This window comes from Equus przewalskii, chromosome 11 (assembly GCF_037783145.1).
Source record: "Equus przewalskii isolate Varuska chromosome 11, EquPr2, whole genome shotgun sequence".
NCBI lineage: Eukaryota > Metazoa > Chordata > Mammalia > Perissodactyla > Equidae > Equus > Equus przewalskii.
The window spans coordinates 27065593-27092629 of record NC_091841.1 but is presented as its reverse complement, the minus strand read 5'-3'; the positions used below and the strand labels follow the sequence as shown (position 1 = coordinate 27092629).

At 60.3% G+C, this 27037-nt stretch overlaps 3 protein-coding genes across 12 annotated transcripts in view; 2 read left to right on the top strand and 1 right to left on the bottom strand.

Moving 5' to 3' along the window:
- LOC103559340 (uncharacterized) overlaps positions 1–10480 on the top strand; it is a 38145-nt gene extending 27665 nt beyond the window's left edge. For 4 of the 9 annotated variants that reach the window (XM_070565506.1, XM_070565513.1, XM_070565511.1 and 1 more), the window contains 3 exons: positions 1549–1704; positions 7140–7230; positions 10096–10480. The gene's annotated coding sequence lies outside the window, so the exon portion shown is untranslated. Of the gene's footprint in view, positions 1–1548; positions 1705–2302; positions 2417–7139; positions 7231–8374; positions 8725–10095 lie in introns of all 9 variants that reach the window. The other 5 variants (XM_070565512.1, XM_070565514.1, XM_070565508.1 and 2 more) reach the window with 3 other exon arrangements.
- OVOL1 (ovo like transcriptional repressor 1) lies at positions 918–12262 on the bottom strand. The gene is made up of 4 exons (XM_070565521.1): positions 12129–12262; positions 5225–5442; positions 3290–3479; positions 918–3000 (listed from the first exon to the last, which is right to left on the bottom strand). Exons 1-4 carry the CDS (start codon positions 12226–12228, stop codon positions 2705–2707), a joined length of 804 nt encoding a protein of 267 aa, XP_070421622.1. The 5' UTR covers positions 12229–12262; the 3' UTR covers positions 918–2704.
- AP5B1 (adaptor related protein complex 5 subunit beta 1) lies at positions 12172–23866 on the top strand. Of its 2 annotated transcripts, none has more exons than XM_070565495.1 (3): positions 12172–12478; positions 20980–21147; positions 21251–23866. In XM_070565495.1, exons 2-3 carry the CDS (start codon positions 20998–21000, stop codon positions 23741–23743), a joined length of 2643 nt encoding a protein of 880 aa, XP_070421596.1. In that variant the 5' UTR covers positions 12172–12478; positions 20980–20997; the 3' UTR covers positions 23744–23866. The 2 variants fall into 2 exon arrangements, with proteins under 2 accessions (XP_070421596.1, XP_070421595.1); XM_070565494.1 differs by lacking the exon at positions 12172–12478 and adding an exon at positions 20467–20578.
- Positions 23867–27037: the final 3171 nt, after the last annotated feature.

The window sequence follows — 27037 nt, the reverse complement described above, 5'->3', positions numbered from 1 at the left end:
ACATCACGCCAAGGGCCCAGGCCTGGCAGCGCCCCCCACCTCCTCCTCCTCCATCTGGCAGGGGTGTGATGGAAGAACACTGAGCTGGGACTTGGGGACCAGGGTCCCCAGGGTGATGAGGTCTCCCTGAGTGATCCTGGGTAGGTGATGGGGAAGGCCAGGTAATCTCCAAATGTCCTTGTACTTTGAATTGCTAGAGGTGCCCTGCTGTCTCCTAGTCTCTACGTCGGCTTTGTGCGCAGACCTCGAGCCAGGCTGTCTGGTTTGGATCCTAGCTCCACTACTAGCTAGTGGTGAGACTTTGGGCCAGCTGCCTAACTTCTCTCTGCCAGGTGGTGATAACAGCCCCTTCCTCAGACAGTGGCTGGAAGATCAACCAGCTAATATGCTTAAACACTTACGAGTGTGCCTGGCACAGAACAAGCACTGTGCAAGTGTGGCCATCCTTATAGCCAGGAGTCTAACGTGGAAGTGATGTGAACTCTGTGCCCTATTATTTGGGAATGCGGCTCTTCCTCCTGTGGTCCTGGCTGGGTGCTGGGAAGAAAAGCCAGGACTGGATGCTGAGTGAATGCACCAGCCCGGTGGAGAGCCAGGAGTCAGGGTGTGGGAGCATCAGGCAGGTGAAGAGAGCCCCGGGGGAGGCCCTGTGGCCGCTGCCAAGAGCAAAGGGTGGCCCAGGGGTCATCGGGCACTGACTGCCCAGACCATTGGCAGGCCACTCCATCCATCTGCATCAGGTTCTTGTCTTGACTTGAGGCCCACTGGTAACCATAAAAGGGCAAAGCTTTGAATAGAATGCATCGATTGTTTTGATTAATTTCCCGAGGCGGCGGGGGGCGGGGGGGGGGGGGGGGACGGGGGGCAGGGGGGCGGAAGGAAGCCCTTTAAGACAAAAAAATCAAAAGTGCAAAAAATGATAGTTCTTTGATTTTAATAGTTGCGGGGAAAGTTATAAAATAAAACAGACAACACAGAGCCTTGTGACTCCCTCAGATCAGCAAAGAACACAGGGATACGGAAATGTAAACAAAACAGAGTTTCCAGATAGTGTTATTTTATACTATATAACTTCCAGAATACAGCAGCTCCCCCACACTCTAAAGTAAAATGAACAAGAGTCTTCCAGAACAATCTGTCCACATTCAGGGAAGTCAGAGAGGCGCCTTCCCCTCAGCCCAGGGCTGTGCGGACGCTGCTCCTTCCAGGCACGAGAGGCCAAGGCCGGTTCTGCTGGGGTTTGGCTTCAGCCCACTGGGTCATGGACCTCTTTCGAGTTTGCCTTCTCATTTTTCAGCAGGCTGGCTCCAACCCCTGCCCGTGTCTCCCTGTGACCCACACCTGTTATTAGCAGGAAACCCAGCCATGCCAAGGGAGCCTGGCCAAGTCCCTCAGATGGAGCCTTAGGTGCTCGAGACCCAGCCTACTCATTTGAAAAACAGTCAGAAAAAAGGCTACAAATAGAACTTGTTAATCATCTAAGACTGTCCTCCCTCTCGAGGTTTCTGATGTGTCTGGTTATTATTCTGTTCCAATTTTTTGCTGCAGTCCCAGGGTTTCTGACTCCACCAGGAAGAGAGCAGTCCTGCAGCCTGGCCCGGCTCTTCCCAGCATTTCAGGCCGTGGACTCGGTGTGTCAGACTCATCATCCCACCTGGCTCACCCCTGAAGCCGCAGCTGGACAAACCCTCGACTTCCGGAAGGGTGAGTTATTCCACAAAAGGTCCGTTAGACAAGGAGGCTCCCGGTAACCCTGAGAAGCTTGCCTTGGAAGGATATGGGAGGGAGGCAGAGCCACAGGGGAGGGAAGAACAGAAGACAGGAGGTGCTGTCCCAGCAGACGGGGAAGGACAGAAAGCACAGTGCATCCTCCAGGCCGGGCCGGAGGAAGGTCTTAGGTTAAACATCTCAGGAGGTACAAAGGATGGCGGGGGCCAGCGCAGCCACCGCAGAACCAAGGCACAGAGGAGGTGTGAAATGTCCGGGATAAATAGAATTGCATGGGAGGGAGAAAAGCCAGCTCCATCCTCGCTTAAAAATACTTATGCCATCGGCACCAAAAATATATTAATATCTGTACATTTGTTATCGTTAAAAAAAGGAAATAAAACCTTGTTGGCACCTTGTAGTGATTTCTTAAGAATGAGATGATACGTGGAAAGGCCTCCTGTGTGTGTGTGTGTGTGCACACGTCTACAGCTGTGCATCTCCCTGTCTGAAGGGCAGAGCCCCCTGCGGCCCTGGGCATTAGAAACACTGCCAGGCAGGCAGCCGCCAGCTCCCCCACCGCTGTTGTTTGCAGGGTGCTCTCTGCAGTACTCCTGACTCTGCCGGCCACAGCCATGGGGACCTGCAGCCTCCAGCCCTGCGCTCCAGAGGCGGCAGGCGACAGGGTCACCCTCACATACCTCCTCTGGTAAGATGTCCTGTCTCGTCGGTATACTGCTTCAAATGGAAGGCAGCCTGGGCTCCCCTCCGCCACACCCTCGCACACGCCTGCCCAGGCTCTGAGCGGCCTCTGCTCATAGGACAAAAACGCCAATGTGAGCAGAGGTCAGGGCAGGGCCGGAGCAAGCACATGCACCCGGGGACTCCAGTCCTGATCACCAGTGTGCCGGCAGGAGGCAGAGGAGGGTGGACTGGCCAGGCAGCCGGCAGGTGACCCCCAGCCGGCTCGGGGCCTGCACAGGCCGGGTGGGGCCACTCAGAGGTGGTGGTTGCTCTGTAGCAGGGAGGTGACGGTGTTCTGCAGGGCCATGGCCACCTTCTTAGAGGTCTTGCGCAGCAGCGGGCTGTCGGGGTGGTGCTCCTTCAGGTGCAGGACGTGGCCCTCCTGGCTCTCAGACGTGCAGCCACACTCCTCGCACACGTATAGCTTGGCCCGCCGCTCCTTGTATGCGTACTTCTGCTGCACGCCGTGGATCTTCTTGAGATGAGACTCCAGAGAGCAGCGCTGCGTGAAGGCCTTGTCACACAGGCTGCATTTGTAGGGCCGCACGCCTGCGGGAAGGACAGGGCCAGGTGTCAGAGACCTGATGGGGGCCTGTTGGCAGCTTCCTAGACAAAGAAAGGCTGGGCCACCTAACTCCGGGGAAGAGGAACAGACGGAGCCCTGCCCAGCTCCGGCTGCTCCAGTGACATGACCGATGAGCTGGGAGGACTCTGCCCTGAGCTCCGCAACGCCCCTCCCAGGCCCCCGCTGCCAGGGAGCAGGCTTGCTGCAGCTCCCACGTGGCCCCAGCCAGGCGGGGTCGGGTCGTGTCTGCCTCTAACCACGGGCTCCTCTTACCCGTGTGGGTGCGGACGTGTCTCTTCAGGTCGAAGGTGTCATTGAAGCCCTTCCCACAGTAGGTGCAGAGGTGCCTCTTGACATCATTGTGACACTTCATGTGGCGATTCAGCATTCGCTGGTAGGTGAATGCCTTCTGGCAGATGTGGCAGGTGAAGAGGTCTCCACTGGGACTGTCCCCCAGGGTCACCTGTGGGTGAGGCCAGTGTTTGTGACAGATACCCAGGAGTTGGGGCCGCAGGTTGGCAGACTGGGAGGAACAAACGCTAGCCCCCAGGCCCTCCTGGAAAGCCATGCCCGCCCTCCAGAGGCCACACCTCTGTGCCATTTGCTCACAGAGATATGAAGTGGTGAGGCTGGAAGGAACCTCTGGGTCAATGGTTCAGGTCCCCATTCAGGGCCACCACCCAGCCCCTTCTTTACTAGCTAGAGATGGACAGCCAGCTCACTACAGAAACAGCCCAATTCATCGTCAGCAACCGTCCCTGGGAGAAAGTTCCCTGAGCCCAAATCTTTCTCTGTAGTTTCTGCTCTCTGTTCTCGTTCTCCGCCTAACGACAGGGGAAAATGTCCATGACATGGTCTCTGTGGCAGCCTTCCAAGGCTGAGGCCACCGCGGTGAGCCTGGGATCCCCTCGCAGCCCAGCCCAGCTGCCCGGTTTACTTGACATGGTATGGTTTGAGTCTCTTTGCCACCCTGGTAACTCTCTTGCTGATAAATATTTTTCACTTCTTTTGTAATTACGGAAAATCTCACATCTATTCAGAAGTGGAGACGTGGCCTTGATGCCTCACCTCTGTTAATGTTCGGAGGTTGCTGTCCTTTGTGGGTGGCCCTGTCGCTGGCAACTCCTCCTGAGCTCCCTGGGCATGGGGTGCGCCCTGTTGCACCACACCTCCTTGTTCTGTACCGCTTCTGAAACCTGGTAAATGCCCCTCGTTGCTAGCTAGGCAAGAGCTTTAGGTCAGGACTCCTCCTCTGGCACATCTGCTGTCTTTGCTCACAGAGATCTGAAGTGGTGGGGCTGGAAGAGAGCCTCTGCTCTCTCCCCACGCCCTCCCTTCCCACTGGGGTCCAAGGGCTGGGAAGAAGGGCCTGTGGGGGATCAGGGGCACTGTACTGGCTCTCTGGCCAATTGCCCAGCAGGTGTCTCGGTGGTTCGCCTCCCGTTACAACACCCACTTGGCCTCCGCAGGTAAGAGAGGAAGGAACAGCAGTTCGCTGCCAGCTTTCTCCAGTCTTTTGGCACATAGGATAGCGCTGCAAGAACCCTTCTGCTAGCTCCCTGATGGCAAGTGCTTCCAGATCCTGGAGCTTTCCAGAATGTAGGTGCAGCCAGGGGTAGCCCCGCTATTTGCACTCTTCTTGAAAGCAGGGGCACCCCCACTGCCTCATGCACTCCTTACTGCTTCTGCGGCTGAGCGCAGTGGGGCTGCTCAGCAGGCCCGCCCTGGGTGCATGGCCTTGAGAGCCAATGGGCTGGAAGGAGCACACTTATGACGAGGCGGACACCGCCAGGGACACACCTTGGGGACAGTTAACCACCGAGCGGACTCCAGGCCTCACTCCCAATGCAGCCCAGGAGAAGGTGCTGAGCGGCCTCACGTCTCCCCGCTTTTCCTAGGACTTCTGTGTAAAGAAGTGGCTCCCCGTAAGGCCAGAAATGAAACTCGCCAACCCAAGAATGGACTCCAAAGGGTCAAATGTCTTGTGAATCCCACCACTTCTTCCTCATGCAAGACATTCTCACTTTAGATCGACTCCTCTCCTTTTCCGGCCCCTGTCTGCGCCCCAGCCAGGTTCACTTCTCTGCAGAAACCCCAACCCAGATCCAAGGCCAGCCTCTGCCTAGGTCTCATTTGTGCCACATCTTGTGGGCCAGACACAGGTCTACACATGTCTCTGGTCCTCAGAGACAGCGTGAGGGTCAGTACCTTCATTTTGGTGCGCAGGAAGCCATGGTCTCTGCTCTGGGGGTCTGCCAAGCGGCCCATGTCTTCAGAGGGAAGCTGGGCCACCACGCAGGGCCCAGGGACCACACTGTAGCTGGAGTCCCGAAGGCTCATGTCCAAAGCCAGGGGGCAAGAAGGGGGTTCAGCCACCGATGGCTCTGGCTCCTGGTAGGGCTGTGGTGGGCAGAAGCCCAGGCTGACTGTAGAGAGAAGAACAGCCAGGTGAGGGGCTTGGTGGGGAAAAGAGGATTCAGTCAGATTTCAGGAAGCTTCCCTGGCCATGAGCTGGCTGGAACCCCGAGCCTCCAGCCGGCCTCTTGTAGGCATGTGGCAGAGCAGGGCTGCCCCCGCCCACGGCCGCCTGCACTTCCCTCCCTCCCCATCAAGGTAATCACAGGTGACGCCAGCCAAGTGCCATGGCCCACAGGCCTGCCCACTGAGTAATTTGTGTCTTAGCGGAACTGGGAGGACCGAACCTGCCCTGCCAATTATCCCGCCAGAGTTGTCTGCCGGCCCCACCTGGGCCAGTCCCTCTAGATTCCAGGCCTCCTTCACGCTCCTGCAAGGACAAAGGGCGCCACTGGAGGCCCTCAGCCCAAGGACTCATCCCTGCCCCAGAAGGGGCCCTGGTGGTCTGGGTCACTCTGGGCCTCTCTTCCAGGCGGATTTAGTTTCTGGCCTTGGGGGATTGGCTGGTCCCAGCCCCTTCTCCCCAGGGTGGGCCCGTCCCTGCTGTTGCAGCCCTTCAGGGCTCCAGGCTCCCACTCCTGCTGGCCCAGCTTGGCAGGCAAACAGGCCAGGCAGGGTGGAGCAGGGAGGAGGTCAGGGAGCAGCAGGTGGATGCGGTGTAACAGTCTCATGGGCAGCCTGCCCGGCGGTTACGCAAGCCTCGCCCACAGCCGGGACCGCTCGCTGTGGCCCCGAGAGGGCTGGCAGCCGCCCCCCGCGCAGCACCGATACCTGGCAGCCCTTTGATGGGCCGCTCCCCACAACAGACACCTCACACTGGATGGGGCCGGGGAGGCCTGGCCCTGGGCCTGACCGGAGAGGAGCAGGAAGAATTCTGAGTGACACAGAGGAGACAAGTCTTGAGACTCTTGAGGCAAGTCTCAAGAGCTGGGGCAAACAATCCAAGGTTTCAATGCCATCAGGATTTTTCTTCCAAAAAGGCTAAGCGCTCTACTTAAAACCCATCCACTAGGAACATTTTCCAAGCCTCCGGAGGAAAAACCAAGAAGGGCCTAGAAGAGAAAGGATGAGTGGGCTTCAGAGTTAGAGTCTCAGACCCCTGAACAAGGAAGACCCTGCTGCAGCTGCTGTCCCCAAGCTGGGGACACGGAGCCGACAGCCCCCGGGAGGGCAGCTGCCCTCCCCTCCTCTCCCAGGACACAAGGTCCGAGCAGAGGACAGGATGGGGGCCAGCAGAGGAATGGACTAATGGAGGAGGGAGAGTATGAAAGCACCGAAGTTTCGGGAGAGGCCCCGGCTCTCGCCCCCTCAAAACACAACAAAGGTCTGATGGAAAGAACGCGCCTGCCCGCCGCCCAGAACTCGTTCTGCTGGCACTGGCGTCCGTCTGTCCAGGGACTTTAATGAGCCACCTCATTCTGGGAGTTGATTCACCAGCGCCTGGCCCTGGCCTGGCCTCTGAGCTGGTGTGGACGTGAGGCCCAGGCCCTCCAGGCCTTGGGGTCCCTCTTGTCTTCCTGCAGTGGCGGCTGTCTATGCTCGTGGGATGGGGCCGGGGGAGGACAGGGGCGCGTCACTGTTGGCGGCTTCTGATGCCAGTTTCCCAGCTATTGGAGATCTTGGCAGAGAATTCTAAGCTGAATGACAATTGTCATTTCTCACTCCAGGTAGAGACAGACAGGAACCTCTACCCTCTTCTGTCTTTCAGTACCAGAGAGCGTGAGGAAGACTCCCGAAAGCTGGAGCCGGGCTGTGCCGCCTGCCTGCACACAGAGCAGCAGAGGGAGGAGTGACAGCCGGTGAGGACTAACGGGTTTGCGCTCAAAACGAGTGGTCGCTCTGGGCCCCGTTGCTCCACTGGAGGGGGTTCATGGTTAGGGTTCTGGGGATCCACGCCAGCTTGGGAGGGGGCCTGTTTCCCGGGCCTGCCTCTCCTCTCTCACAGAAACCTGGAAGTGATGGTGCTGGGGAACCGGGCGCAGGGAGAGGGCCTGCCTCATCTGGCCTCTGTGCCGCCTCTACCCCGAGCCGGGGCAGGTGAGGCTGGATGGGCAGCCACATGGCTGCCAGGGAGGGGATGTTGGCCTCATCCCACCCACCCCACCAAACCTGTCTTCCTGCCACCCCCGTGAGCACGTCCCTGCTGCTGCCGCACGCATAGGGAGTGCTCGTTGGTGTGCCGCTCCTGTGGGTGTCACTGAGTGACAAGAGGCAGGAAGCAGAACTGGTTGGGCCCTGCTTGCGCTGCTCTCTGTCCCCTAATTAGATGTTTCCGGCAAGGCGGTGGCCGTTGTGGCCTCTCATTGCCCACCCACAGCTGGGGAATGTGGTAAGGCCAAACCAGCCTGGCCCTCTCCCTCCTCCCTCAGGGGTTCAAGGGTTCCCCTGCTGTTGACCCAACTTGCCTCCACCTGATGACGTTGAGGACACGGGCCTGGAGCAGCTTCCCCACTGAGGGCCTCTCCTCCCTCACTCTCAGCAAGTCTCCTCTCTCTTGGATTGAAAGCTGCTGGCCCAAATACTGGACAGAGTGCCAGGTTCTGCCCCATCCACAGCCTCAGACCAGGGCTGGGCACGAGGCCTGGCCCCCGGCTCTGCGGGGACGGCAGGTGAAGCGGACATGAGCACACCTAGCCTCTGACCACAGCAGGCTGGGGCTGGGGCTGACCTGGGGGAGGTTAACTCAGCTCTGAATGGGGGACCCAGTATGTCAGCACAGCCCAGGTTGGTGTTAGGTGGCCCTGCATCCTTATCAGGAAGGGTGGGGGTCCCCTGTGCCCGTCTCCTCCAGTCCCAGCAGGTCAGCTAGCAGTGCCGGAAAGCAAGCCAGTGCCAGCCAACTGGCAGAGGCGGGCAGCCCTGGAAATATAACGGCGACCTGTTGTTTCCATTCTGTGAATGCCAAGTTTGTCTCTCAGGCAGTATCTTTTCCCCCTTGCCCAGCCGCTTTTCATCCCCTGCCACAATGAAGTCAAAACGGTGTACCTCAGCCCTCACACTGGGGACGACGGCCCTGGCCAGCTGGGAACTATGCTTCTGCTCCCACCCTCCTGTCCAGTGAGGGGCTGGGCACCCCTCTGGGGCTCAACCGACACTTGGTAAAAGTGAACGGCATTAAAAAGGAACCCTGACATCAATAACAGCCACACCTGGCGCCCGTCCTCCCCATGCCCAGAGGACTCGCCCACACCTGCTTGCTTTCTGGGACAAATGGCCTGGCAGGATGCTGCCTCGGGTCACGAAGGCTTGGGACAAACAGCTTGGCAGCTTGGATGACGGCACCCTTGGGCCAGGTAGGAGTCCCATAGAGCCCACTGCCTGGGCCGAGTTGCTCTTCTGTCCCCATCCACTGTCTACTCTCCCAGCCTTGCTCCCTGGAGAGCACGACAGACATGTCCTCCACTGCCAACACTTCCGGGGATTCTAAAAATCGTCATCATCAGAGGCCCGGTCTCACCCGGTCCCCCACTCCTCCCGCCCCCAGATGTGTACTCTGGGGTCCACAGCTGACTTTCTCAGCCTTTCGAACTCGGCCTGGAAAGAGAGCTGCCCAGGTTCCCACACTGCCTCATCAGAGCCAGGCTGAGCCTCCAGTCTCCTCCACCTCGGCCGGCTTCCTCCCTGGGAGGGGCGTGTGCTGTTGACCGGGCAGAAGAGACTGCAGAGGCTCCCAGGCAGGGAAGTGGGTTCTGGGGGCCTGAACGGGGCCCTGGGGTGCTCACGGCCTATCTGGGAGCACATCATCAGTCTACCTGCAAGTGCTTTCCTGGCCTTGTGAGATTTCACTCAGCAGGAGCTTGGCGGGCCCAGCTTCATCCTTGCTCCTCAAGCTTCCCCTTCAGACCAAAGAAAGGAATGTAGCCCCTGGGTACAGGTGCCTGGTTCATCCTCAAGAAACCAGCGTTACTCCCTCACTCCAGTCAATATTGACACAACAAAGGAGGGACGCCAGGGCCGCAGCAGTGAAGGGCTCAAGTGTGCGCTCCTGGGCCTCGAGGGCCCCAATAGTGACCACCAAGCCTTTCGATGCTCCTAGTGTGAGTGGAGCCACCTCCCACCCCGTGAGGCCTTCAGCCCCGAATGCCCACTTCTGGGCTTTTCCCTCTGCTTTGGGAGGAGAGTGAGGCCCAGGGGAGAGGTCCTGCACCAGGGGGTGGGCCCTCTAGGATTGTGCCTCAGGGAGAGATGCCAGAGTGCTGGTCAGACTGGGGCCCTCAGTCAGAGCTGCCAGGCTGGGGCCCCGGGCCAGTACAAGCTTCTCCTTCCAGGTGCTCTCTGATGCTTTAAGGGTCTTAGAGGGCCCTGGAGGGAAGGGCAGACCTCAAACCCTTCCCCGTTCCCCGCCCTCCCAGCACTTTCCCAGTGAGAGCGGATGGGGTCAATGCTTAGCTGGTCACAACGTGCGGAGTTTGGGAGGTGGGGTGAAAGAAACGTGCCCAGCCGGCTCCTGGGGTCACGCTCGACTGGTGATGGAATGGCCCAGCCAGGGGACAGGCCACCACAAAACACTCCCCCGACTCTCCAGCCATCTGAGGCACCCGAGCGTAGCCCGAGAACGTTCCCTTTCTCATTTCCAAAAACTGTGGGAAAACTCTCCAGTGGGCCCCACGGCTTTTGAAGCAAAATTAAGTTCTTTAACTTCTACCCTTTACTCCACCCCACAGGACTCTCCCTCGCCAGAGCAATGAGGGCCGATTCTGACCTGCGCCCTCCAGCTTAGACCCCCACCCAACATCCAGGACGATCCTGCAGAGTGAGCGACCTCTCCCCTCACCCGGACGACAGCAGCAGGTGACACAGACCAGCAGAGCCCTCCCCTGCACTTGAGGGGACAGCACCTGGGGTGTAGGTCTCCCCCGCCACTCCCACCACGGCCACCAGAACTGTGGTGGGGAAAATCACTGGGACACAAGGAAGTCAAGGATTTGAACCAACGGAATTTCTCTGTCCTTTGAAAGAGTCAACACATGATCTGTTACTGATTGGGATGTGAAATAAAACTAAAAATAACAGCACACTGAGTCTCGAGCAGGCTCAGCTCACCTTTAACACAGTCCAAGTTCAGTTTATCAGATCCCAAGGAGCAGCTAAGCAGCAAGTCACACACAGGTGAGGGAGGAGGCAGGAGCGAGGAAGGGGCTGGCGGCCCACGGGCGGCCCCTCTAGAGGCGGAACCCCAGTCATCTTGCAGGGAGCTCGGCAAAGCAAGAAACTATAAACAGAATTCTGGGTCCACACCCTAATCCACCTCAGGGGAGGTTGGCAACTCACTTCCCTTTTTGTCTCAGTTTCCCCACCGGGGTCATCAGGGACCTCTGGCACACTCCTTTGTTTTAAGGAGCCTGTAGAAAAGGGGCTGAGGCGCTTGAGATAAGGTTAAGCTGTGAAACATCCGGGCAGCCTCATAGGCCATTGGATCCTGGTGGATCAGGCCACAGAGACCTCACCACTGCACCCATTGTTGCCAACAATTTACGCAGGAGAGAAACTGAGGCAAGAGCCCTCACAGGGCCCCTCACCGCCCTCATTTTTCCACTTTCCTACAAGGCCTGGGGCGGTGCCAGGGAGCCTCCAGATCAAGGGTCAAAGTCGGTTGGTTAATTACAACCTCTCCCCCCTTGGAGGCGCTGGGAGGGAGCTCAGCGCATCCCCCGCCCCACCCCCAGGCCTGGGGAGGGGGAGTTCCGAAGGAAACCGGCTTTCTCCTGAGCAAAGATTTTGTTGGGGGTGGGGGAGGACAGAAGGAGCAGAAAGGTTCTCAGGGCTAACAGAGGAAGATGCACTGGAGGAAGAAACAACTCGGGTTACTCATTCAAAGGTGACGCCGACGCTGTCGAGGCGTCTTCCAAAAATAAACTGGGTGCACCAGCTTCCCCGGGCCCGGGGCCCCTGGCTGTGGAGTGGGCTCCTTAAAACCACTTTCGGCTCAACTGTGTCCTCTCCAAGGTTGGAGACGGCGCCTTTCTAACAGACAGGAGACCTAATCCCACCTCTGGCTTCAGGGCAAGCGGGGTGCAGCTTCCCCACGGTCTCCGCGCACCCTGTGGGGCCGCCGGCTGGGACCCCCACCGGCCCGAGCCTCGCCGCGAACTTATGGCCACCAGTGGTGGGGGCTAGAACCAGCGATCTATGAAGGCGGCTTCAACTCTTGAGTCTTCTCTCACATTTTGCACAAATCTCGGCCGAAAGTCCAGCTCGCTCCCTGCCCCCCAAAGTGGCATCGCTCCAGTGCCCTCCTCCCGCTTCATAAAAGTCCCGGCTTTCTGGATTTACGACGTGAGAGTGGAGGGTCGCCTGAGCGGTGACACACCCCGTTGCCTCCCCTGCGCCGCGGCTCGGGCCGGTGGAGGGGAGGGCGGCACCGCGCGGACCCGCGCGCTCGGACCAGCCTGCCCCCAGCCCGCCGCGGGACATGGGAACGGCTCTCACCCCCGCCCCCGACGGCCCCCGCCCCCACCCTTCCGACGGCCGGGCCCTGCCCTCCCCTCCCCCCGCGCCCGAAGGCGGCCGCGCCTCGGGCTAACGGGGCCGCGGCCGCTTAAACATTAAATCGGGCGCCTCCACTGCGCCGGCCGCCGGGCTCCGCGTTCTTGCGCCCTGCACGCCCGCCGCCTCGACGGGCCCCGCTGCCCGCTGGGGCGCCGCAGGCTCCATCCAGGGTGGCGGGGGCCTCGGGGCTTGCGGGCGGGCGCCTCACCTGGCACGTAGATCTCGCCGCGCTCCTCGTCTGGGAGCTCGCTCCAGTTCCTCTTGCACGTGGAGACGCACGGCTTCTTCACGAGAAACGCGCGGGGCATTTTCGAACCCTCCTCGGCTGGCACCGTCTGCTTCTGTCTCTAGAGCCGGGAGCCGTCCCACTTTCCCGGGCCGGGCTGGAGGCGGGCGGGGGCAACTCAGGGAAGGAGCCTCCAAAGCGCCCCCACGTTCCGCAGAGAGACCGTGCCCGGGACGGCGTGCGCCGTTTCCAACTCCGCGGTGCTGTCGCCGTCCTCCGTCCGGACGAGGTCCCTCGCAGCCAGGTGCAGCGGGCGGCGGGCGAAGCGGCAGGTAAGCGTCTCCGGGCTCGACTGGCGTCCCCCGCGGCCGCTCGGGAAGTCTTAAAGTGCGAGCCGGACGGACGGGTTCACGCTTTATTGGCTCGCGGCGGTGTGTGTTGGTGGCTGGGGCGGGGAGGGGGGTGATCTGAGCTAATTAGCTTGGAGTGGCCCGGGGAGCGACGGCGCATGCGTTGGGAAATAACGGTGACAACCCACCTATTTGTTACCTGTCGAACCGGTTTCCATTCCGCTGCCGGTGAGGTGGCCTCGCGGCCTGGGCGGGGTGGCCGGGTGGGGGCGGGGGGCGGGCGCAGGGCACCAGCACTGGCTGCCCAGCCTGTCGGGCCGCCGCCCGCCTGGGACCTCCCTGCCGGGAGTGCTAGCGTTCGCAAACGGGAGTTTCGGAGGGAGCGGAGGGGAGGGGAGGGGAGGGAGGGGGCAACGTTATTTGCACCCGCGCTCGCACGCTCTGCAGGTGATGAAATGAAACTCGCCCCACTGAGCCCGGCCCGGCGCGTCCCGGGCGCCTGGGGAGGCGCGAGTCGTCGGGCGGGAACGGACGGCCCGGCCCACACTTGTTGAACCAGGTGTGGGCCAAGGCGGCCCCGGATCCCAAAGGCCTGGCTGAGCAATTCGTGGTTCCGCCCAAAGGTGTTTCTGGGCGCCGGCTTGGTGCGGGAAGGCACGCGGGCAGCGGGAGCGCGCCGGCCGGTGGGCGGCGGGCGGGGACGCACGCGGCCGCGATACCAAGCGGAGAGCTCCCGCTGGGTGCGAGCGCTGACCCCTGCCGAGATCCCGCCTTCTGGTCGGGGAAGCGCGGACGGCTTCGCGTAGGAAGAGGCGTTTAAACCGCTCTGAGTCCACTGAGATCCTGCAGAACTCCAGAGCCTTAGTCATTGGGGCTTACACATGTGCAAAACCCCTCCATCATCCTTGTCCCAAATGGCCAGATTTCAGGTGCAGCAAGGCCAGCGGGGAGCTGAGGCCCGAGGACCTCTGGAGAAGTCAGGCCCAACCTATTTTGTCTGGCTACAGCCACCGCAGAGGCTCGTGTCCGCTTCCCCCATAGCCCACCCTTGGGTGCGGTTCAGCCTGGAATGCCCCCTCCAGCCATTCCTCCTGCTCTGCCCGGTCCCCAGGCCCGGCCGGGGGGATCCCCACCCTCCTCAGAAGCTGGGGATGCTTGGTGGCTTCCAGGAGGCATGTTTAGTGTGGCACTTTGGCCGCTGGCCTGGCTGGGCTTTTCTCACCAGCTGACCTAGTCAAGGCAGGGATAGGACCCTCTTCCTCTTTTTAGCTCCCCTGTCCCCCAGTATAAAATAATCTAACGTCCCAGAATCCCTACCACACAGATACCTTTCTCACGTATTAAATGTTTGCTGGGACAGAGTCGGAGGAAGTGAGTCTGGTAAATGAATTCACACAGTTCAAAAGTCAGGAGTCAAAGAGGAGCAGCCGGCCCTGGTGGACTTGCAGGCATCTAGTGGGAGAGGATGGTTTTTCAAAGGGGGAGACTTGCAGAGGCCCGGCAGGACTTCTGTGGAGCGCCCCTGGGTGGGTGGGGGGAGCGTGGACTGTGGGGGCAGATGGCCTCCTCCTCTGCTCCTTCCTGGAGCCTGAGTTTGGCCAAGGAGCTTTCCTTTCCAGCCTGTTACTTTGTCTGTCACCGCAGAATCTCAGCTACCTCCCAGGTCACTGTGAGGGGTGATGTGAGCTCTGGCAGGGGCGGTAATGTGTGCCCCCTTCCCCAGGGCTCTGCCTTCCCACTGCCCACCCTCCACTCTGACCCTGGACCCTGTCAGTCAACTGACATTAAGTGAGCACCTGTTTCACACTTGTCTTTTGAGCAAATCCTGGAGAAACAACATTGACTAACACAGTCTGTCTAGGAGAGAGGTGAATTTAGTTCATTCATTCAACAAATATTTCTTGAGCACGTTGGTTGTGCCAGACTCTGGCCCGGGCTGGCACACAGGAGGTGCTTAGTAAATGCTGCGGGCAAGTCTTCAGGGATGACCCTGGACACAAGGGACAGCCTTTCTCATCGGGGAAACAACACAAATGTCTCCCCTTGTGGAAAGCAGGTTAATCATTTTTTTTTTTTTTTTTGAGGAAGATTAGCCCTGAGCTAACTGCTGCCAATCCTCCTTTTTTTGCTGAGGAAGACTGGCCCTGAGCTAACATCTGTGCCCATCTTCCTCTACTTTATATCTGGGACATCTACCACAGCATGGCTTGCCAAGCGGTGCCATGTCCACACCCAGGATCCGAACCAGTGAACCCCTGGCCGCAGAGGCGGAATGTGCTCTCTTAACTGCTGTGCCACCGGGCCGGCCCCCAAGAAAGTTACACAGTGTATGGAATGAGGCCCCAGGAGGGAGGGGTATTCGTCCACGCTGTCCACTGCTCTCTCTCTGATATCTGCAACTGTGCCTGGCACGTAGCGGGTTATCAATAAATATTTGTTGAATGAAAGAATATCCTATTTCTCTTTTTTCCCCAATTATTTTATTGAGAGCATAATGGTTTATAACATTGTGTGATTTGAGGTGTACATTATTATTTATCAGTTTCTGTATAGACTTCATTGTGCTTATTTCTCTCGACTCATGTGACCCATTCAGCCTTTCGTGTTCCAATTTTTGGTAGAAGCATAGAAAACAGAGCATATTTCTTTATTATAAGGAAAATAATAGTGCAAGTTCAGTGATGAAAGGCAGCTGACCCTGGCTGTCAGGGAGAGATTAGAGAGTGGTGGGGTCTGTGGAGAATGTCCCTGGTGAAAGGGGCAGTGACAATCACGTCATTCGAGCACAGAAACCCAACATGGGCACATCTATTTTCCAAGAGAAGCTGGAAATCCAGATTTGTATGTGAAATCGGCTGTTTTTAAATGTTGACTCAAATTTTTTTGAAACATGGAATGAGTCAAACAAAATCCCTTTGTGGGTCAGATTCGACCCACAGGTTTGACCATAGGCTGCTGGTGTGTGGTCTGTGGTTTGTGGGCAGCTCTGGGACCAGACAATGTGTGTGAACTTGGGTAAACACCCAGCTGAACTGTGAGCTTCACGAGGGCAGGCACCCTCTGGGCTGCTCACACGGTGCCAGTGAGATGTCATTCATTCATTCCTTAGTTCAGTCCACAAATATTGATTGAATACCCCCCACGTGCTAGGCACTGGGGATTCTGAGATGCAAGGCAAACCGACAAGCAAGGCAACTATTAGTGCGATGTAGGACCTTTAACTAGAAGCAGGATAGTGACAGGTGGGGAGTGCTGAGATCTGAATGAGAGGTAGGAGCCAGCTGGGCAGCACAGGGAAAGGCCTGATCCGAGGAAGGAACAGCTGGTGCAAAAGCGCCTGAGTGGGACTGAGCCGTGTGTGTGCGTGTAACGAACCGAAAGGCAAGGTGGCTGGTCCGTGAGGGGCTGGGAGGGTAGGAACTGAGGTTGGAGAGGCAGGTCAGCCACGTCATGTGAGGCTGAGTGTGGTGGGAAGCCTTAGGGTCTGCCAAGGGGAGAATGGAGTGTGGGGGTCGCGGGGAGGGGTGGTGAGGGTAGCAGTAGGGAGACCACTGAGGCTACTGCAGTGGTCCAAGCAGGAGGTGATGGTGGCCTGGGCCAGCTGCAAACAGAGCCCGGAGGGCTGATTCCAGTTCTTCCGAGTGGACGTCTCTCTGGTACAGCAGACAGAGGGGTGAAGGAGGGTTGAACCCCAGCAGGCAAGTAAGGACTACACTCCCCGAAGAGTGGTGGCCGGCACCCGCCTTCAGTGCTCGGCTCCCATCCCGAGCAGCCTGGGAGAGATAGGGCAGGAGTCGGATGGAGAAAGTTTGGAAAAACCCCTTCCTGTTCTCAGAGAAGTCTTCCCAGTGGGGCCAGGGTGGGGTGGGGGTGCGGCGGGGGCTGGGAAGCGTGGAGGCCAAAGGCAGAAGGGCTTCTGGGAAATGAGCTGTGAGGACAAGCAGGAAAGAACACTGGGCCTGGAGTCACGCTGCCCCAGACTCAGTCCCAGGGACTTGAGCCAAGCTACCTAAGCTCTCAGGACCTCAGTTTACACATCTGTGGGGTGGGGCTCCTAGTTCCAGCTCTGCTACCCAGAGCTGTCAAGAAATGCTGTCAGTTTGTTTTTGCCCAGAAGCCTAGCAGGCCCTTGAAATTGGACTCAGCCTTAAAGCAGGCCATTGGTGCCCCCAGCCACCAAGACCTCTGCTTGGCTCAAAGGGTGGCCTTTCCAGCCCTGTTTGACAGTAGTCCCATGGAGGCTGCAAAGGCCTGACAAACTGTGAAGTGCTGTGGGTGACACTGACTGCTCCATCTCTTGCTGAGTTTCTGCCCACGGGCCTCCCCATCCACTGCCAGGGTGGGCCAGGGCCCCTTAAGGCCTGGCAGGGAGCAGGAGGCCGCCACGTGGGCAGAAAGCTCCTGAGGAGGAGCTGGGGGCGTGGGCAGAGGAGGAGGCTCCCTGGGCCTCTGGAGCAGTGCGGGGGGCGTGAGTTCCTGCTGGAGGGGGCGGAGGAACCGTGTTAGGTTCACCACCGTGGCCATGGGTCTGGTCTGCCAGACTTGATTTCATCCTCACAGTTCCCACAGCCTTCTCGGTCTCCGATACTGGAAGCATCAGCCCCCCAAGTACTCAGGGCCAAAGCCCAGAGTCATCCACCTCCCTCTTCCCTCACCCCACACAGCCACCCACCAGCAAGTCCTGTCAGCTCCAGGTGCATCTGGCATCCATCCACACCTCCATCTCCATGGTTACCAGCCTGGTCCAAACCCCGGCCCATCTCACCTGGACCACAGAACAGCCTCTTGGCCAGCCTCCCCCTCCCCCCCCAGCTGTCTCCCCTCAGCTCAAACCCTTCAGTGGTTCCCATCACAACTGGAATAGGGTCCTTGAGGCCTGGCGCACCCCGGCCCCTGCTGGCCTCCTGACCCCGTGCCTCTCCCTTCCCCTTGGCTCTGTATGGACCAGCCACACTGCTTGCCCTCTGTCCACTGAACAGGCCAGAGCCTGTCCCCACTCAGGCCTCTCCTCTGCTGCTCCTTTGGCCTGGAACGCTTTCCCCACTTGATGACTGGCTACCTCTCGTCACTCAGGTTTCTTCCCAGAGGCCTCTCCAGCCACCCCTAGCTAAATCCTCGTTCCCCGAGTCACCTCTGTCCCATTAGCCTATTCTGGGCCTTTTGCAGCATCTTTTACTCCATGCAGTTTTGGTCTGTCTTGTTTCTTGTCCGTTCCCTTCTCCCCCAGTGTGAGTTCTGTACATGAGAGACTTCTTTTAACACCGTTTTCAGTAGTTTTATTTAGATATGATTCATATACCATAAAATCCACCCTTTTAAAGTGTACAATTCAGTGGATTTTAGTACCTTCACAAAGTTGTGCAACACTCACCCCCGAAAGACACCCTGAACTCATTAGCAGTCACTCCCCATTCCTCCCAACCCCCAGCCCCTGGCACCCACTGCTCTGCTTTCTGTCTAGGGATCTGACTGTTGATGGGTTCTTTTGAAGCCTCTCTGTATCCCCAGCGCCCAGTGCAGTGAGGACGGGTGAGTCACATCCCCCATTTTACAGATGAGAAAACGAAGGCTCAGGAGCCCCAGGAAACTGACTTCCACTTTTCCAAGCCTTTCGTCTAGTGTCTCCCCAGAACTGGGCTGCGCTGGGGAACGTGGAAACTCAGCAGGAAGAGAAGGAATGAGGTGTGGGCACGGAGTGGGGAGTTCCCTGCTCAGCTCTCACCTCGGCCCCGTCACTTGGGAAGTCACTCTCCAGGGCTGGCCTGCTGACAGTGGACTCAGGGAACATTCATGCCCTCAGTGCCGGTGGGCTGAGCTCAACTCTATGCCCAGCCTGTGCCAGGGACAGAAGCAGCCCCACCCTCCCATCGGGTAGCAGACATCCAAGCAGGCAGGTGCGAGCTGCGGGTAGCCAGTGTGGGAGGAGGGCCAGTCAGGGCCAGCAAGGGGCCGTTTGCTGAAGTCCAGGCTCCACCTTTTCGGAGCTCTGTGATTTGGGGCAAGTGACTGCACCTCTCTGGGCCTCCCTTGCCTCCTCGGTGAATGGTACCCATCCTCAGGTACCTCGGGGTTGCTGTGAGCCTCGGTGAGTCCATGTGGATGCTCCCACCACAGCAGCAGGAACCACACATGGATTCCCTCCCTGCAGACCCCGGGCCCCAGGGAGCCAAGGCTCAGAAAGGCTGGCGGCCGTGAGAGGCTGAGCAGGGGCCAGAGCCAGCATCGGATTTCCTAACCCTTTGAAGCCTGTTTCCTCAACTGTAAAAAGGGTTTAATAATCATTTCGCCCTCCCTGCGACTGGGGAGGGCCGGGGCGGTGCAGTTATCAGGACCCTCTGGGCCTCAGACAGGGCAACCAGACAGGCTCCTTGTTACTCCCAAGCTGCCTTCCCTCCCCAGGCTGCTGTCATCCTGGCCTCTTTCATCTGAGGTCTAATTAGCCAGGCTGCCCCACCCCACCGCCTCTTGGGCGGGAGTCATCACTCCCATTTTATAGATGGGGAAACTGAGGCACCTAGAGGGAAGTAGTTTGGGGCTGCCGCCTGTGAGTCAACTGTGGAGCCAGGGCCCAGAGGAGCTGGGACTGGGCTTTCCAGCTGGACCTGTCCCTGGGGGTGGATCCCTGTCTCCAGCCCCCTGGTGCCCCTGGCACCCTGGGCACCCACACAGCCTCTTCTCCAGCCCTCTCCCCCCCGCCACTCTACCACCTCCCATCTGAAGGGCAGCAGGATGGGGTAGGGAAGGGCCTTTGAAGCCTGAGGGAAGGAGAGCAACTAGTTGGCAGCAGCAAGCATGGGGGCTCAGGCCTGTTTCATCTTCAAAGCGGGCTAATTAGAGCCAGAGGCGTTAGTCAGGCTGCGGGCTGTGGGGTCTGGATGCCGGCGGTTCCGTGCCCAGGAAACCAGTGGTCAGTGGGGCATCTGCTGCCTGCGTCCCCGGCCAGAGGCTGCTCAGAGCGCGCCAGGCCCAACCCCCTAAAGCCCCCAAACAGCCCTGATCCAGCCTCTGGAGGTCAAGAGTGCTGGTTTGGGCCGGCCCCGTGGCCGAGTGGTTAAGTTCCCGCGCTCCGCTTCAGCGGCCCAGGGTTTGGTCGGTTGGGATCCTGGGCGCGGAGATGGCACCGCTCATCAGGCCATGCTGAGGTGGCATCCCACATGCCACAACTATAAAGACCTAACTAAAAGTATACAACTATCTACTGGGGGGATTTGGGGAGAAAAAGCAAAAAAAAAAAAAAAAGTCCTGGTTCGGGCACTGGTTGGCCCCAGGTCTTTGGCGGCGAGGCCTCGGTTTCCCGGTCGGTGCTAGGCGTGCGTGCCATGAGCCCCGTGATCCGCCGGGCCCTGCCAGTCCGCACGTCTGCAGCCCGTTGTTTTCCGGCTTCATCCCGGCTTGTCCTCGCCCCGCCAGCTTCACCTCGGCCGGCAGGATTGCGCGACGCGTGCCGACCAGCGGCGGGGCCGAAGGCAAAGGTCAGCAGCTTCCGCCCGCCGCGACCCCGGCGCCAGCTCCGCGCCCCCAAGCCGAGCGGGTGGGGGCCGGGGCCGGCGTCGGAGAAGCGAAGCCAAGCCCCGAGGCGCCCGCCTGACCGGTTCAGCCGGGGCCGCGGCGCGCACTTCCTGCGGGCGCCCTGGGACCGCACCTTGCACACCCCCCAGCGGCCACCCTGGGAGCCCGAGGACCGGCACCCTACGCCACCCCCAGGGGCCGCGCGCGGTGGCGCCGGGTGCGGTGCGCCCGGGCGCCCTTCTCTCCAGCCCAGCGGGCGCTGTCCAGCGGAGGCCCCGGGATCGCGGCCCGCGCGCGGGGGACCCCGGCCTCCGGGAGCCGGGACCCACCCCCCTCCGCCGCCCCTGCCCGGGCCTGCGGCGGTTTCGGGGAAGGGGGGCTGCGCGCAGCGGGACAGTTACTCAGCCCCAGCGAAACCTGCAGGTCGGCACCTGCCGGCCGGGCGGGAGGGGGAGGCGGCGGCCCCGTTACGGCCCCGCCCCGTCTCGGCCGCCCACGCGCCGCCCCGCCCCGCGCCGCCCGCCCGGAAGGAGCCGGCCGGCCCGAGCGCCCGCGGCGGCTGAGTCAGGCGGGGTGAGAGCGGCCGGCCCGTTACCACGGGCGCCGGGGGCCGGGGCGGCGCTGTGGTTTCGGTGCCGGCCGCGGGCGGGCGGCCTAATGAGCTCTCGGCACGCACCCCGCGCTCGCGGCCCGCCCGGCGCCCCGCCTCTGCTCGCCCGCGCTCCTGCCCCGCGGGGACCCTGGCGGCCCGCCCCGGCGTCACCCCCGAAACCTCTGGGTTTCATCTCGAGACCGAGACGCGGGGTCCCCGCTGGCGTCTGCGCGTGGCCGCGGAAGGCTGGGATCTGCGGGGCGGCCCTGGGTGACCGCAGCCCCCTCGGGCTTGGCGCAGGGGCTCGGGCGCCCTCTGGTGGCCTCGGGACCCAGCGCGTCCCCCGGCCAGCGGCCCGATCTTGCTTCGCTCCTCCCTGCAGGGACCGGCGTGCCTGACCATGGGGCCCCCGAGCCGGGAAGCCTGGGCCCAGCGCCTGAGCGCCTTCCGGGCCAGCCCGTCCGCCTTCATGGCAGGTCCCGAGGGTGAGGATCTCGGTCGTGACCTGCTGAGCGACCTGAGGAGTGAGAAGCTGAACGAACAGACCAAGGTAGGCCCGGCACGCGCCCCTTGCCCTGACCCCTACGGTGACCTCAGTCCTCTGCGCCCTGAACCTCGTCCTCGTGATTCTCACCCAAGTCCCCCATCCCCAGGTTTCCTTGCTGGCCCTGAGCTTGGAGTACCCAGCCCAGCTGTGGCCGGACGCCCCTGCGGCCGAGGCAGCCGCCTCCTCCCTGTTGGACACCCTGGTCCTTTTACCCCCGCGGCCTTCAGCGCTGCGGAAGCCCCTACTGCTGGCGGCCACCACAGCCTTGGTGGCAGGAGGCGCGCTGGGCCCCACCTCGGGAGCCTCCCTCCGGCTCCTGCCCCTACTGCTCGGCTTGGCCTCCGGCCGAGATCTGGGGCGAGGCTTCGGCCCCGCCTCGGAGCAGCGCCCCCTGCAGGCCACGGCGTGCGAGTGCCTTCGGGAGCTGGAGAGCTGCCAGCCCGGCCTGCTGGGGGGCTGCCTGGGGCTGCTGCGGGGCCTGCTGGGGCAGGAGGGCGCCGTGGGGCCGGTCCAGCCACTCAGCCTGCTGCTGGCGCTTGCTCTGCGCAACACCTTGGTGATACAGGCCAGGGCGGGCGCTGGCCTGCAGGGCCTGCTCGTAGCCGGGAGCTCTGGCACGGGAGGCAGTCCCTGGACCTGGACACTAGCCGAAGAGGGCGCTGCCCACCTTCAGCCCCAGGCCCCCAGCTGGCTGGCAGCTGAGGAAGGGGAGTGTGGCCTTGCAGCACTAGAGCCCAATCCTGAGGAGGCCCGGGAGCTGCGGGCCGCCGTGGCCCAGCTTCTGGACACCTCCTACCTGCTCGCTCCTGTGGCCCAGGCCCAGCTGCTGTGGCTGCTGGGCTGGGCCCTGCGGGGTCTTCGGGGACAGCTGCCAGTGCTCTTCAAGACGCAGTTGGTCCGGCTGCTGGGCACAGCACAGCTGACGCTGCTGCACGCCGTGCTGGCGCTCAAGGCGGCCTTCGGCGAGGCGCTGTTCACGGCCCAGGATGAGGACCTGCTGCTCCGTCGTCTCACCGCGGCTGCCCAGCACCCAGCCGTGCCCCCGCCTGCCCATCTCTTCTACCTGCACTGCCTCCTGCACTTCCCTGAGAACTGCCCGCTGGGCCCCACGGGCGAGGAGGCTGCCCCGCTGCTGCTGGGGCCCCAGCTGTGCCGCGGCCTCCTGCCCAGTCTCCTGCACGACCCCATGGCTCTCCTGGCCCGCCTGCATCTGCTGTGTTTGCTCTGTGCTGAAGACGAAGAAAAGGAAGAGAAAGGCCAGGGTCAGAGCCCCCAGCTCTACTTAGAGGACCTGCTGGCCGGCCTGCGACAGAGGGCCGCCCTGGATGGGGCCCCCCGGGCCTTGGCCACTCTCTGCTTCCAGGCCTCATACTTGGTTGCTCATTGCCTGGCGGGGCAACCGACGGTGATGACAGCCTTGACCCACGGACTGGTCCAGCTGTACCGAGACCGGCCTGTGCTGGCTCCCCATTTTGTGGACCTCTTGGATCAGGTGGGCCCTGAGCTGGGAGAGCCCCTAAGGGTGGCCTTGCAGCAGGAGGTGGTGGCCAGGCCAGGCAAGGATGAGGCCCTTCGTTGGCACCTGCAGATGCTGGCAAAGGTGGCAGACGGGGATGCCCAGAGTGGCACCCTCAGCTTCCTGCAGGCCGCAGCTGCCCACTGCAAAGACTGGGGCCTCCAGCAGGCCCTGCTGCAGGTCTGCCGGGCTCTGCTGCGGGCGGGCGTCAGGGGAGGCCTCGCGGACTTGCTGCAGGCGCTGGCATGGCAGCTGGAGGACCCTGATGGGCGGGACCACGCCCGCCTCTACTACGTTCTCCTAGCCCACCTGGCAACGCCGAAGCTGCAGGTGGCCCTGGGCCCCTCACTCGTGGCACCTGCACTGGCCTCTTCACTGGTGGCTGAGAACCAGGGCTTTGTCGCGGCACTGATGGTGCAGGAGGCCCCGGCCCCGATTCAGCTGAGCGTGGGGCCCCGCAGAGCTGAGGGCCCCATCCCAGTGCTCCAGCTCCAGGTGGAGGTGCTGGAGCCGGTGTACTCTTTGGAGCTGCGCTTCCGCGTGGAAGGACAGCTCTACGCGCCGCTGGGGGCTGTCCACGTGCCCTGCCTGTGCCCCGGCCGCCCCGCCCGCCCTTTACTCCTGCCCCTGCAACCCCGCCGCCCAGCCCCCACGAGGCTGGATGTGCGAGCCCTGTACACCACACTCACTGGCCTCACGTGCCATGCCCACCTGCCGCCCCTGCCCGTGACCTTCGCTGACCTCTTTCTGCCTTTCCCGCAGCCCCCTGAAGGGACAGAACTGGGCTTCTTTGAGGAGCTCTGGGACTCCTGCCTGCCAAAGGGCACCGAGAGTCGCCTGTGGTGCCCTCTTGGGCCAGAGGGGCTGGAGGCCTTAGTGTCCCGCCACCTGGAGCCCTTTGTGATGGTGGCCCAGCCCCCCAGTAGCTACCACATAGCCATCCGCCTGCCCCCAGACTCGAGGCTGCTGCTGCGCCTGGAGGCAGCCCAGGCCGATGGAGTGCCTGTGGCCCTGCGGACCGATGACTGGGCTGTGTTGCCCTTGGCAGGGGACTACCTCCGTGGGCTGTCGGCTGCTGCCTGAGCCCCAGGGCCGTGCCAGGCGGGGGCAGGACTGTGGCCCTCATAGGGCCTTGTCTAGAAGGGCTTGTTGAGGACCAGGACATGATCCTGTGGCTCCTTTCTAAAAAAATGTACATTCACCGTCTTTTGCTGGTTGGTTTTCTTTTGGTTGGGGGCAGAACCACTGGGGTGGGGGTCAGAGGTCCCAAGAAAGTTTCTAGATGAGGAACTGCCAGAGAGCAGGTCTCTGAAGTTCCTTCCTGCACAAATAGAATTCTCCAGAGTCCCTGCCCAGGAGGCAGAAGAAAAAACATGGTCATCTCTGCTTCCCAGAGAGGGTCTGGCCTGCCCAAAGCCACTCAGCAATTTGGGAACGAGGCTGGAGCTGGACTGGGGCCTCCTGACCTGTGGGCCAGCGCTTTTCAATTCCCGAGGTTTGCAGGGGCTGCCCCAGGGGGCTCAGGCCAAATGGGACCACGGAAGGATGACCAGAAACAGTGAGAGGAGGCTGCAGCTGCCAGCGGCCCCTTCCTTGGAGAGGGAGGCCCCGGGCCGTCGTGACTGGAGCCTCTAGGAAGGGCTGGCTGGTATGTTTCAGGGCTCAGAGGGCCACGTGATCTGGGCTAAAACTGAGCTGGCCTTTCCTCACCCCAGCCCCTCAGGAGCCCCGCCTGTGGACCTAGGAATCTTCCCAGGTCCGAAGAACTAGTTCTCTCAGTTCTTTTTCCAAATATGTGAGTTACTTAGGCTTCCAGCGTATTGAGGCCAACTCTGCTGCCAGTCACCGAGGCGGTGTTTTCCACGGACGCTGCCTTGTTTCATCCTTGCAGCAGCTGGGCAGGGCCCCATGGATGAGGAAATCTGGGCCAGAGGGTTTGAGTGATTTTCCTGCGGTCATCTAGCTAGTTGGCAATCGGGTTTTGTCACCCTGGAGCAGGTTTCCATTACCACACCGTCAAGCAGAGCTCTGCACGGGCTGCAAGGCACAGAGTCCCCAGCCCTCTCTGCCCTGGGCCAGCCCCCGGGAGGCTGGAGGAGCAGCGGTCAGCAGTGCTGGGTGGAGAAGGACCGGAGGCTCGGGTCCTGCTGTTCTGGGGAGGGCCTCTCCAGCGGCCCTGCCTCTTGGGCTCCCAGCCCACAGGTTCCGATGGGCCAGACTTGCCCCTCCTAAGTGCGGCGGGCTAGGGGAGGAGAGACGGGCCCGGGACAAGGCAGGCTGTTACAGGGCAGGTTGGGAGCTCGGTCCCAAGCTCAGGTCCGGCAGTGACTTGCTGTGTGAGCTGGGCAGGCCATTGCCAATCAGGAAGGGTTTGGTTCCAGGAAACAGAAACTTCTCCAGCTCTTTTCAGCAGAAAGGGATGTAAGACAGGTACTTACAAACTCACGGGGAAGGCTGGAGAAGGGAGCCTCCAGGAGGCCACCGCGGGAACTGCTGAGTTCCAGAACGTGCTGCCCTGCCTGCAGTGCAGCTCTTCTCAGTACCCAGAAGCTGGGCCCCGACCCTGGCACATGGGGTGGGGCTGCCACCACTGCCTCTTGACACCAAAGCCAGAGAGCTGACACCGTTGCAGAATAACCGAACCTTCCACAGCCAGCAAACGGCCTCCTCTCCGTCCACATCGTGCAGAGGCATCTTATCAGTGGAATATATTTCTCACGCAGACCTCTAGTGGCAAGGGAGGCCAGAAGACGTACTTGTTTTCTTTCTGACCTCAGAGGCAGAAGATGGTGGTAATCCTTTGACTAAGATGAAGATAATTGGCCCATGGAAGGACTCACTTACTATCCTTTTGTCTGTCTGTCTCACCATTCACACATCCATCCCGTTTTACCCACCCACTCCCCCAGTGCTGGGTACCAGATGACCTCCAGCTCCCCCCACCCACCACAAGTTTGCCGCTGTGGACATTCTTCTCTGTCCTTATGGACTTATGTGACAATCTCCCTGGGATGCGTATCAGGGGCAGAATTGCTGAATTGTAGGGCATGCACACGCATAATGTGACTAAGTGATGTCAGAGTAATTAAAGTTTTAGCTTTGCATCCTCGGTATGCTCAGGAAGGCATGCCAGGAGGTAGGCATGGACACCACCGTCCACCTCTTTGCATCCTCCATATCCACATACTTCTGCTCATACTTTACCTTCTCAAAGATCATAGCAGCAACAACAGGTGCCCGCCTAACCACCCCTCCTGCAACCAAAACGGGACGCCCAAAGTCCCATCAGCCTCTGTCCACCTGTGTGGATGTTACCAGTGTTCACCAGTCCTGGCTCTCCACTTCCAGGCACGCTTGTACCCTTCCCCACTTTCTCGAGGCTAGGCCTGGCCGTGAGACCGGCTTTGGCTCAGGAAGTGCGGAGAATGTCAGTTCTAAGGCAAAACATCTGATGGCCAGTGTGAAGCCATCCCCGCCCCGGTGGCAGGCGTGGAAGCGCACGTCGATGGGACATGCGGAACAGTTTATCTCACCGTGATATCCCACAGCAAATGCAGGGGAGTGCAAAGTCAGTCATCAAGAACACGTTGTACGAAACAAGAGGAAGACGTGGGGAAGGATATTGGTTAATCTGTCCTTTACTCTCAAGGAAGAAATGATTGTGCAATGAATTACAAGGCCATAATTAGAGCCTCCAGCTTTAGCAAATAAAAATAGTGTAGAGGATGCCCCGTTACATTTGCACTTCAGAGAAAGAACAAATAATTTTGTAGTTTAAGTATGTCCCAAACATTAAGACATACTTACACTAAGAAAAAATTAGTTGTTTCTCTGAAATTCAGATAAAACTGGGCATCCTGAATTTTATCTGTCAACCCTAGAGTGGCATTTATAACTTACTTTTTCCACTACCTCTCTTATGTTCCTTATGCCCTCAGGAACCTTTGCCCCATGAGGTGACCTTCATTCCTGAAGCATCGGAGTCCATGGGAATTCTGCCTGATGGAGTCCAGTCTTTGATGAACGTTATCCCCGGACCTGCCAGTCCTGTGTCCCCGGGAATCTCCTGGGTACCACCCTCCCCCGTCCCTCCGATGTGTGGCAGCAACAATTTCTTCCTTGATAATCAGGATCATCCACCTTTTAGAGCTGTTGGTTCTGAGGCATGAAGAGGACAAAATGACAAAGGAACTGGAAACTTCACTTCCAGTTCAAAAGAACCACTGCTGCGTCCATTAGTGGGAGCATTCTCTCTTGGGAACTGAGGATTCGAAGCCAGCAAAGCCCAAAGCTTTGGAGGGATGGGGAGCAAATGTTTTGTGAGAGATTTCCAGGAAGACCGGGGCCGCAGCGTAGGTCCCCGGCTCCCCTTGAAAA